At 33.8% G+C, this 12427-nt stretch overlaps 2 protein-coding genes across 3 annotated transcripts in view; one reads left to right on the plus strand and one right to left on the minus strand.

Moving 5' to 3' along the window:
• Positions 1-2856: 2856 nt before the first annotated feature.
• Positions 2857-10161, minus strand: LOC143042088 (uncharacterized). 2 transcript variants are annotated; one of them, XM_076214329.1, is made up of 4 exons: positions 10061-10161; positions 8534-8627; positions 7590-7892; positions 2857-5655 (listed from the first exon to the last, which is right to left on the minus strand). In XM_076214329.1, the coding sequence occupies exons 2-4, from the start codon at positions 8610-8612 to the stop codon at positions 3149-3151; spliced, it is 2889 nt and encodes a 962-aa protein (XP_076070444.1). In that variant the 5' UTR covers positions 8613-8627; positions 10061-10161; the 3' UTR covers positions 2857-3148. The 2 variants fall into 2 exon arrangements, with proteins under 2 accessions (XP_076070444.1, XP_076070445.1); XM_076214330.1 differs by having other exon boundaries at positions 10041-10061.
• Positions 10154-12427, plus strand: part of LOC143042089 (putative polypeptide N-acetylgalactosaminyltransferase 10) — a 30978-nt gene continuing 28704 nt past the window's right edge. Inside the window, exon 1 of the mRNA XM_076214331.1 lies at positions 10154-10226. The gene's annotated coding sequence lies outside the window, so the exon portion shown is untranslated. The remainder of the gene's footprint in view (positions 10227-12427) is intronic.

Raw genomic sequence — 12427 nt, forward strand, 5'->3', positions numbered from 1 at the left:
CTTCGGACGACGCTGACGACGACGACGACGTGATACCAATATACGACCCACAGTAAACTCACCTAATGAAGTTATCGACCTGAAAAACGTTTCTGTACAAGTAGACCTATAGTTGTTAATTTCTGTGTCGTTTTGGATCCTTGTGCTGAGTTGTCTCATTGGCAATCATACCACATCTTCTTTTTTTATTTAATTGCATTTTCCAGAAATGTCATATGAGAATATGCTCAACATTTTCAATATCAAACGGGAATAATACTTCAATGGCATAACACTGATTACACGTTTGAAAGCTGAGTATCATACATATCAAATATCTTTTTTACCAGTAAAAAAAAACAGTTCTTCATTCAAGAATTGTTCTTGATACGGTTTAACATATTTGCCACTGGACGCGAAGTTATTGATCAAATCGTCTTTACTGGCCGATGGTAGAGTAGTGACTTATCTTCAATTTTCAACAGAAGGATTAAATAGCATTATCTGAACACGAAAAAAAAACCCGTATGCAGCGCTAGCGCGCATCATTTATTCCTTCAAATATACAGCCGTGAAACACTCACTTGCCGAAATATTTCAAGTTCGATCATCTTAAATATATATAAGAATATGTGGTATGAGTGCTAAGGAGAAAACTCTCAATCCAAGTCCCATTTCATAAAAGTAAACCATTATAGGTCAAAGTACGGTCTTTAACCCGGAGCCTTGGCAAGCTATAAATGGCCCCAAAAAATGGCTAACTGTAAAACCTTTCAAACGAGAAAACCAACAGTCAACTCTATAAAAAAAAAAGAGAAACACTTATGAACCACATCAACAAACGACAACTACTAAACATCAGAATGTTTTTAGAATAGTTTTTTTAACAACCCCATTTTATTTATGCCTGCAATGTGTTTTCCTGTGGGATCGTAATTGCAAATTATAAATTTTTATAAGTGTTTAAAACGAACTATAGGTTCTTACTCTATCCTTATGTTATAGCAGGGTGTCAGGTTCAATTTTACGGGTTCCATAATATAGGTGACGACATACATTATGAATTTGTCTCTGAAAAAAAAAAATCATATTGTCGACATGACCACACTGCGTAACTAAGTTGCATGTTTTTTCAAACTTACAAAACTTACTCTGTTCGGTAAGAAATCAAAAATCCACACGACGTCAGTCCTATAGAAAACATTTAGTTTCCATAAAACAGCACTGATGTCGAGAAAGGCGAACGAACATCAACCAATCATTTTAAACCAGTTGACGTGATGAAATTTTCCAGTTATTTTTTTTAAATACTAGTTACTCGTTATCAGTAACCTGTATACCTTTACCGGTAGTATACATTTACTTGTAATTCAGGGAACCTTTAGTTTTAGATTTTCTAAATATTAGTATTTTGCAAAACAAAATATAGGAAATAATTGTGTACGAAAGTGGAGAATAAAAGATCCCCACAAATACATGTTAAACAATCACACATAATAAAAGAGGAGCGGAACTCATCCTGAAAAACTGAACTTAAGCACTGTAGCACGAAAATGATAGCTGCTTAACGTCCAGTAGCAAGTTAAATTCATATTCAGGACGAGAGTATGTAGATATAATATGAATTTTGAACCCTGCTTTGTACCGACAAACTGAGAGAAAGATTCTACACATGCAAGTTTCCATAGTATCAACTAGTCTGCAAGAAGACATGTAACCCTACCAGGACACATTATTCCGAGTCCGAGCCGATCAGTTTTTGCTCTTACTCCTAAATGCCGCGAGCTTAGCGGAAAAGTAGCAAATACAAATGTTTAAATCTTTGGTTTGACTCGGTCGAGGATCTAACCCATACTCAATAGATTAATTGTTGGTAGCTTAACCTCATGTGGCAAATATGGCATGCATGCTCAATACGATCTCGCATTCGACAACAGCACAAGACTAACAAATACCGTTAAATAAAGGTGCCAAGATTGGTCAGACTTCTTTGTATTATATGTTTCTGCACTGATGGTCAAATGATGTCTTTCTGTTAACTGTTACTTTTTTAGTAAGATTATTTTAACGTCTGGCTTAGCAGGTATCTCTCATACAGAGCTGAGTTGATATTGCATGCAGATGTCCTTGACTTGACTAGGGATTAAAAAATAAATGGTGAAAGCATCCAGTAAAAAGCTTACAGATTTCGAATGGTTTGTTCTTAGATTCAGCTCTCACACAACTGCATGTCAGTATCATGTAGTCATGTGGTTGGCTTTTGGTTTCCATGTCTTAATTGTCCGTCTAATTAGTATAAGTCAATGTTTACAGACTTGTCACTTGGGTATTTAATTTTGATGAATAATTGTCTCATGTGGCATTCATACTGCATTTCCTTATCTGTGTAATACTATGTATTTATAAACCCTATCACCAAGATATCACTTCTTTTGGACAAGCAGACTCACAAATGGACAAATCATTAGTGATTAAAAGTACTTCTTCACTGTGAAAATGGTCCTATATGTGACACATTTTCAATTTGAAGGTGTTGACATCAATGTGTTGCCCACATGGTGACAACTACTTATATATGCTGATACTCACAATATTTTCTTAAGAAAGACCAATTTCTTAGTGGATGCCTGTACTCTTTCTTTTCTTTTCTGTTCTTGTTCTTTTTGTTTGTTAATTATTTTCGTTTTTCATTCATGGTTTTTAATGTCATTTTCCCATGTTTAAGTTAAAGCTTTGATCTCATCTGTGTATCAATAAGAAAAACATCTCCTATGCTAGCATCACCAATCATATTATTCTGTGTCTGGTTTTTTTGTTTGTTGGTTTCTTTCAGGTAAAATGAATATTCAAACCTATGCAAATATCTGACCAACCAGCTTACTATAAGCATTTTATTAGTTAATTGTTGTTTGCTTAACTTCCAGTGGCAAGTATTTCACACATGTTTAGGAAATAATTAGCATTATATACTTGACCAACCAACCTTAACATTAAACATAAAGGTGAAAAGTTTGTTTTGGCTCAACTACCTTGGTAGTTCAGTAAAATTCACATTTTACACTTAAATATATAGCTTTTTACTTGATTCACCTGTTAGTATACAGCAAAGCAAACAATATTAGTCCATTAATAAGATAAAAGTTTGAATGATACAATATAAAAATTCTTGTTACATGAACATATATCTGTGCTTGTACTCAGGACCTGCTCTTTGCATTATCGCAATTAAAATTTCATCTTTCTGGCTTGGAGTTATCTCCCTTTCTTGAGGTAGTGGAAGTTCTATCCCTTCATCCAAGAAAAACTGCAGCAAATGAAAATGTCCATTCTTTGCTGCTAATGTGAGAGCAAATTCCCCTTGGCTTGTCAACATCTCAGGTTTTGCACCCTTATCTAACAGGATATGACAAAGTTCAGAGTATCCATTTTCAGCTGCAAGATGAAGTGGGGATATTTTTGTTGAAGTTGTTGAATTAACATCTGCCCCTTTGCTCAATAAGAAATTAACAATATCTTCATGATAAAACAATGTAGCGAAGTGCAGCGCTGTCCATCCAGATATACCAGACTGATTAACCTCTGCGTTATTTTCCACAAGATATCTTACGATTTCTAAATCTCCTTGTGCTGCTGCTTCTGCTAATGGTGACCAAGGATCAAAGACGCTGTTTCCCCTGCAACCAGTTCCCAATCCTTGGACTAAAGTAACAATCTGCTTGTCTCCAGTGCATGCTGCTGCATGTAAGAGCGATCGGTTACCCTCCATTGTGGTTTTATTTAACCTTTCTTTGTCATTGTAGTGTAGTTGTCTGACTATACTTTCCTTACCTGCCAGTAAAGCTTCATGTATAGGTTTATGTCCGTTGGGTGTTTCTGCCTCTAAATCACACTTTAGATCCATAAGTGCTCTAGCAGCACCATCGTCCGTATTTCTCACTGCTAGATGCATCGGTGTGTATCCATCCTCTAGTGCCGCATTTATATCTAATCCTTTTTGTTTCAATGTTTTGATTGTTTCTCCTGAACCAAATTGAGCAGCAATATGCATCAATGTTGGTTTCAACTTCATTAAATCAAGCAAATCATCTCCATACAACTCTTTAAATTCATCGTCTGCAAGATTTTCAGTTGAGGTCAGTGGTGCTCCTTCATCTAGGAGCAGCTTGACCATTTTTCCATGCGAAATTGTAGTTCCATAGCAAACTGCAAACAAAGCAGCTTGAAGTTCATCCTGGAACCATTGTTCTTCTTTAAATTCTTTCAATTCTTCATTTGTTAGATATTGCCTCACTGTAGCCTCTTGCCCATAGAATGCTGCCCAGAAAAATAATGATCTATTAAATGGACCTTTCTGCTGAATGACTGGTAACAAACTTCCCATCTCGCCCATAAATTCAAAGAAATCCTTTGAACACTTTTCATTGTTCAACGCAGAATGAGAAGCGATTAACCGGACATTTCCAGACAGGATTTCAAATACAAAACGTTGTGCAAGTTGCGAATGTTCTTTTGGCCATACAGTGATGTATGACTCCATTTTACCACCAAAGTAATTTCCAGTTCTACATCTCTCCATTAAAAAGTCATGTGAGCAAAGTTCAACAATCTTCTTTGGAATTTTACGGTTGATTGATTCAGCTACAAGATGCATTACATGTTCATGGCAGAACACCCAGCAATGAAGTTGTTTTGGGACAAAGAATACCCCATTCAGTAGAGTTGCAGCAAACCTCATTTTCCCAAGATTTACCTCCCTTGAAATTTCTAATGGTTCTATCAGTTCTCTGAAAATCTTTTGTTCTCTGTCTGTGTATTGTTCAAATACTTCTTTATCAAGATCAAGTTTACCATCGAACAAAACAGCAACTGCTAATGTGTAGAATATAATTTTATCAAAATTATACACCTTCTGGATAACATTCTCAAATGCTCTGCTAGGATTGGCAAAATATTGTTTGCCTTCCATATGGAAACTCTTCACGGCAGCAAACAGTCTGCATTTGATTGGAAATCCTTCTTTTACTTGATCATACTGTAGTTCGTCTCTATCACGGAAACCCATTTTAAAGTCATAATATTCGCAAATTTTCTCGATGACAGATCCTTGATCAGAATAGCCAGGTTTAGGAGCGGTAAGATCAATGAGATGATTGGTGGAAAAGATTCGTTTTCTAGTAACGAAAGACGGCAGTTTATCGAACTGATGTTTGTGACATGTTGTAATAAGAAGAAGGTTTGGTTTATTGTCAATGGCTGTTTGAACCATAGTGTCTAGATGAGGGATCCAGGGTTCTATTTTATGCATGCTTGTTGCTGCTTCACCAAATATATCATCAACGATAATCACCTGCTTCTTGTTACGATCGACTTTCATGTACCATTCCTCGGGAGAATTTACGTAGATACATTCATACAGTTCTCTTTTACTTTCTGGAATGCTGTTTTCTTTAAATTCTCTTTCAGTCCCTGCATGGGAGCCCCATTTTAAAGCTTTAGGCTTCATAATAAAACTGATCATGAGATGTTCTGCCATGGACGACTTTCCATCACCACAGAAACCAACGATAGTTACATATCCGTTGTACCATAGGGTCTTTCTTGCTTTATTGTAATAATAACGCTCATAATACATTTCCTCTGGATTCATTGGAGTTGTCTGGAAGAAGTTATTCCACACTACAAAAGACATTTAAAGAATACTTAATACATTTTCCTTGTTTTCTGTTTTCATTCAACTGTAATATAGTCCAAAATTGTCCTGATAAGCAATGTGTGTTAATCTGGAAAACATTGTTCAACCCAACCTTCCATTCAAAAGTATATGCATACAGTTGTTCTAAAGTTATAATAATTACTACTTGGGTAAAAAAAAATAACAGTTTTGTAAAAAGGTCTATATTTATCCCTAAATATTATGTCTTTTCTTCAAAGAAAGAAAATGCTTTAATTTTTTGAAAAGACAAATAAGAAAGTAAAATACAGCTTTTCTTTGAAGGTTTTCTTATAAACTGTTAAAGTTTACAACCAAAATACCTTAGGCCAAAAATAGATTTTTGTGAAATTTGACCGCAGGTTTTAACAAACCTAATAATATCAAAATCAGATACATAAAATGTTAAAACATCTTTTTTGTAGACATATGCTCTTTATGGGTCCAGTAAAATAATCAATGGAAATTTACGTGTTTTCTTGAATTTTCGTGGAAAATCAAAATGTGTGCAATATGTGACCTCATGAAAAGAATGGCAGAATGTAAATTTTCAACAAAAAGGTATATTTCATACCAAGACATTGTTTAGAAAGATGATTTATTGAAGTATTGTTTAAGGTGGTATATAACACTACAGGGAGATAACTCTGTAAAAATCAGATCAATGTTTTGATCGAAATTCTATTGTTAAATATATATTGTATAATAAAATATTAACATGGTTAAGCTTACCAATGATCTAAATTAGTGTTTGTCCAACTGCTATATATATATCCTATTATTTTTTTCTGACAAGTCTTATGGTTCAAGTTTTTGAAATTTTTATACTTTTTCAACAGGTCAAAGAAGTATTTTGTCAAAATTTTAAGAAATTAAAAGAGCCAAATTAAGTTAAGTCCAGGTGTTTGGTACCACCTTAACAAATCCTAATTTGAAATTGTAACTAGAAATAAGGGCCATTTAAGGGCCTTACAGAACCTACTCCTTAACTCTTGTTGTCAATGTTATTAGTATTTGCTTTAAGGTTTATGTACCCTTCTGTAGCCATTTTTGTACAAATTTTTCAAACCTCAATTGTATCAAAACTAAAGATATAATAAATAATAGAGATAGGCCATTTAGTACATGTTACAAGGGGAAACTTGATGTAAAGCATTATTTTTTACTGTTTCATTGCATTTGATAGAAAAAGAGGACTTTGTGGCAAATAAATCAAGAATTTTATAGAAAATCCACAGCCTTTAATACAGAGATTTTGGTTATAAAATTTGAAACATAAATTACTCACTTGATTTTCCATGATGTGCTAGTGTTTATTTTTTACAAAAAGTTCTAAGTAACCTGTAAATTCCAAAACACCTCGTGCTGAGTAAATAAAGTCGAGCGCACCCTAAAAGGTGTACTTGATTTTGGCCATATTTATACTTGTCTTAACCAATAACTACATTTATAAACTTGTTTTAAGAAAATCAATGCTATCACTGCATGCAATAATCCTATATCTATCAGTCATCAAATTGCCAAATATGAGAGTACAAGGATAAAGGCTGTGGATTTTCTATAAAAATCTTGATTTATTTGCCACAAAGTCCTCTTTTTCTATTAAATGCAATGGAACAGTAAAAAATAATGCTATGCATCAAGTTTCCCCTTTGGAATATGTACAAAATGGCCAATATTATTCATTATATCTGTAGTTTTGATACAATTGAATTTTGAAAAGTTCGTACAAAAATGGCTACAGAAGGGTACATAAACCTTAATCTATATCTTTTGGGGAGAGTTGCGAGTTGTTTGTTGCCAGGTTTGTGCTTTTGTAATTGTTCCAATTTTTTGGGGTAAACTCAGTTCTCCTTTTTTACAAGATGCATTAATTTCTGAATGTGTAGTAAATACTAACATGTAACCTCAGATTCTTGTAGGTATGTCTCAGGTGTCAGCTCTTTAGGTGTTTTGTGTATCTCTATGTATTCAGGTCTTGGTTGGATTGGAGCTGGTCTGAACTGTTGTGAGAACCCAAATGGCTGTACAGGTTGTATAGGTTGGAGAGGCTGGGCTGGATGATATCTAGGTTCCTGTTGACCAGTTGTAAACTGGAAGGTACTCGAAGGTGCTTGTCTAGTTGGTGTAACTGGTTGCATAGGTTGTTGATCTGATGCAAAGTGAAAATCGTCATCGTCTTCATCTAAACTTTCATCATCATCTTGAATAAAAATAAATTTCATTACACTTTGAAACAATATTATAAATATTTAACATTATCAAGTAAAAATCTAATGATTGATATCAGGAAAAAATCTAATAATGACTAGTAAAAATCTAACAAAACCAAGTAAACATCAAACAATATTAGTAAGATAATCATGATAATGCATATAATTCTACACAGTTTGAAGCAAATGTGTGTCAGACACCTTTATGTATAAATGTTCTTTGTAGTCATAGTAGTTGACCATAATTCTGCACTCAAGTTTAATGTTTAGGTGTGCTATTCTAGTTAATAGGCCCTAACCCATAATCCTGTTTCTTCTCAAAGTGCAACAAATGGATAACTGTTGACCTCACAGTGTTTGTACTTATAACACGACAGGTGCCACATATAGAGCAGGGTCTGCTTACCAATCCGGAGCACCTGAGATCACCCCCAGATTTTGGATGGGTTCATGTTGCTGAGTCTTTGGTTTTCTATGTTGTTTTGTGTACTGTTGTTTGTTATTTTCCTTTCTAGCCATATGGCTGTGTCAGGTTTTTTTTTCGACTTGTGAGTTTGAATGTCCCTTAAGTATCCCTCACCCTCTTTTGAGGCTGAAAAGCTAAGATTGTACAAGTAAATATATATAATACCTGCAGTAAACACTATCTGATCTCCTTCCCCAAGATTTACATTCACCCCTAAGTCTTCTGGTCGCAGTCTTTCTGCCATATTTTTTCTTCAAATCTAACAAAAGAATAAAATGTTTCATTTAAACATGTAAAAGATGTTACATTTGTATTATACATTCAGAACTATTTTAGTTATACATATTAAGTGCATGTTCTATTATAAAATACACTTTGATTAATGTGGAAATTGATGTATGGTTTGTAAAGTTTGTTGAAGACTGTAAAGTGACCGTTCTATAGAAATTAAAGATAATTCATAAAGATCTTGCATTATTGTACTAGTTGACAGCAGTGAAAAATTGAAAAATGGTTTATAAAATAAGTTTATTCAAAGGATTAATAAGCTTGATAAGTTTACATGGATCTTATATTTTATAAACAAAACCACTGTCAAGATTAGGATAATAGATATAGGAAGATGTGGTATGAGTGCCAATGAGACAACTCTCCATCCAAATAACAATTTATAAAAGTAAACTAATATAGGTCAAGGTACAGCCTAGAGGCGGATTTAGAGGGAAACATTTGGTTGTTTTATATAGGGAATCACTGGATCATGACTGGAGCGGGCCCCCTCTTATGAAAATTTCTGGATCTGCCACTGCAGCCTTCAACATGGAACCTTGACTCACACCATACAGAAAGCTATAAAAGGCCCCAAAAATGACTAGTGTAAAACCATTCAAACGGGAAAACCAACGTCTAATCTATATAAAAATATTTATGTCAGCATTACTGTTACCATACACTCAATTGTGATATCCAATTTATAATAAGGAGTCAATAGCTATGTACAGCTAAACTTCCAAACCAAATATATGTTTCTATGAAATAATTTAGTAAGGTTTCCTAAGTAGCTTGTGATAACAAAATCCCTAACTAAAGCATGCTTTTTTTATAGTACAAAATCGGGGCTTTGAGCTTTTTTATTAACTGCATTAGTCATGTTAGTTAACATTATTTAGATGACTTCACTAACCTATTAACACATAGATATTTCTCACTTGTCACCTTGTAGGAACGATTAAAACAATACCTATGCTGAAGAAAAAAGACTTGGTCTTGCTTTTAGTACTATTATTACAGGTGAAACAAAAATGGATATAAGTTTAGTACTTTTTACATTGTATCATATGTTGTGTTGTGAAGTACAATATTAACATGCACAATATTCAGTATAAAGGATGTGTATTAAAGTTCTTATTGGTTTCAGCCTTATGTGGATAAAAACACCTCTAATACTAATATATGCGGTATATACATAAGCATACAAATGTAGTAGAAGATATTATACAAATAATGAAATCTATATACAGTGCTACATATTGAAGGTCTAACTCTAAGATAATTTGTTGATTGATTAATTTTATGGTCTAAAATATAATGTTTTCATTGGTTGCAAAGTTGAACTAGATGCATTATGTGTGATAGGTTTAGTACTTAGATTTAACTGAAGCATCTTACACACCAAGTATAAGCATAAAGTACCTGACTATGACTGGTCTGAAATTGAAATGAAACAACGCTGCAATAGGTAAAACCCCAAATCTATTTTTAGTAACAGGAAATGTTCCATGTCCGATCCGTGATACACATCTTTAAACCGGGATTGTAAGGGGGAACAACTCAAGATTTATTTCTGTCTGGAGACGTGGTAAGATAAGAAACTTTTATCTGATAGTTTAAATAGCATTGAATTAGCAGCATATCCTTATATAAATTATAATAGCAGATGTATATGAATTAGTAAACGTTATGCATAGTACCAATGTCATGAACCTTTTTGGGAATTATAGTTAACCCGTACCAATGTAAACTCGTACCAACGTTAACTCGTACCACTAAAAAATAACTCGTACCAATGTAAACTCGTACCACTGCTAACTCGTACCAACTTATTTAAATGCATTTGATTGGTGTTTAATTATGAATATATACTGTTATTTTTCTCAATACCTCTTAAGTCTGTAAAATGTATATAATTTGAAAGTAAAATGACCAGTCTGTAGTTAATGTTCCATGTATATAGGGTTACAAGAGCGCAATTATTTGTTTACATTTTACCGGCAAGTTTTTTACCCCAAGATGGTACTCAGAATAGAATCCTATACGGCTTATGATTGGTTGATACAGGATTGGAATTATATTTAATCGAAAGCTTATCCAATTAGGTTTAAAAATTGGCGAAAATCATATTCACATTTCACGAAGTATAGAAAATATCTTCAATTTCTGCACGTCGGAGCCATTAAAAATATGCCTTTTTCATTAAGCGAAAAAAGTAGACGATTTTTTTCAACTGTATTTTAAGTCAATTTGAGCCGCATGACCCTATATATTTTTTTGTTTGTAATGCAACACTGGCATTTGTACTAACAGGAACTGCCACCCGTTTTTCCCTAGTTTGTGTAGTCTTCGAGAAAAAAAATACGGAACACTAGTGGTACCCTATGGAAAATGCATTACGAATAATTGCGCTCTTGTAACCTATAGAGAAATGACACTTTTTTTTATTAAGGCTTTGAAAAATATCAAAAATTGTGATTTTGCTCGGAAAAAATGTGAAATTGTGAGAAACGGGGTCAAATGGACTTTTCATCAACGGGAATTCATGCTATAGTCTGTTTCTTATTTGTATTTATTTCTATATCTGAATCTAGGGTGGGCTCGAATGTCGACAAAGTATGAAGAGAATGCAACGTTTTTGTGATATCTACTGTTTCTATCGGAAAAAGCATGTAATTATCTTGAATTTGAAGGTAAATTCTGGTTTTTAACCTTAACGGCCGTGTCTCAGTTGCTGTTCTAGCAAAAAGCTAATTTCGTGAAAATTGGCCAAAAGGGTCCCTAAGCAAATACCAACGATTTAGTTAAATTGCAAAGTAGAAAAATTGATCTTGGCATTGAATATCGTAGTCCAAGAATAGTTTCTCTTGCCAAAGTAGAAATAGTATCATATTTTTAACATTTGGAAAAACTATAGTCTGTTTCAAAAACGTGTTTTTTCAACAAATGGTTTCATATATAGCCATTCTTCAAAATTCGATGTAGCTTTTCCATATCAAAACGGGTTTGTCGACAATATGATCAGTGCTGGATGACCTTCGAAAAATTAGGCCAATAAATTACCATTATATTCATGTCTCTTTGACCAGTACCGTATTTGGTGAAAAAATCAGTTCCAATTTTAGGCCTGATCGGCGGGCAAAAACTAATTCTCCAAATTCAGAGAGTGATCAGATAATGTTTTCAAGATGTGATATCATCTAGATAGACGCCAGCGCGACTTTTGGCGCGGGCGCTTAATTTTCGGAAATTTTTTTCCCTACCGTATAGGTTACAAGAGCGCAATTATTTGTTTACATTTTACCGGCAAGTTTTTTACCCCAAGATGGTACTCAGAATAGAATCCTATACGGCTTATGATTGGTTGATACAGGATTGGAATTATATTTAATCGAAAGCTTATCCAATTAGGTTTAAAAATTGGCGAAAATCATATTCACATTTCACGAAGTATAGAAAATATCTTCAATTTCTGCACGTCGGAGCCATTAAAAATATGCCTTTTTCATTAAGCGAAAAAAGTAGACGATTTTTTTCAACTGCATTTTAAGTCAATTTGAGCCGCATGACCCTATATATTTTTTTGTTTGTAATGCAACACTGGCATTTGTACTAACAGGAACTGCCACCCGTTTTTCCCTAGTTTGTGTAGTCTTCGAGAAAAAAAATACGGAACACTAGTGGTACCCTATGGAAAATGCATTACGAATAATTGCGCTCTTGTAACCATAGACAATACCTTGGCAGATTTGATTTGTTGTCTCCCTTGAATCATTCTTTTTTAAACTT

The sequence above is a fragment of the Mytilus galloprovincialis genome, chromosome 8 (assembly GCF_965363235.1).
Source record: "Mytilus galloprovincialis chromosome 8, xbMytGall1.hap1.1, whole genome shotgun sequence".
In the NCBI taxonomy this organism is placed as follows: domain Eukaryota; kingdom Metazoa; phylum Mollusca; class Bivalvia; order Mytilida; family Mytilidae; genus Mytilus; species Mytilus galloprovincialis.

Bases quoted from the DNA above. Each gene is read 5' to 3' on its own strand.
- LOC143042088 (XM_076214329.1), bottom strand. From the start codon at position 8,612: ATGGCAGAAAGACTGCGACCAGAAGACTTAGGGGTGAATGTAAATCTT. The intron at 7,893-8,533 runs GTATTATATATA...TTTTTATTCAAG, and splicing joins TCAGATAGTGTTTACTGCAG to ATGATGATGAAAGTTTAGAT. The intron at 5,656-7,589 runs GTTAGTATTTAC...TGTCTTTTGTAG, and splicing joins ACAAGAATCTGAGGTTACAT to TGTGGAATAACTTCTTCCAG.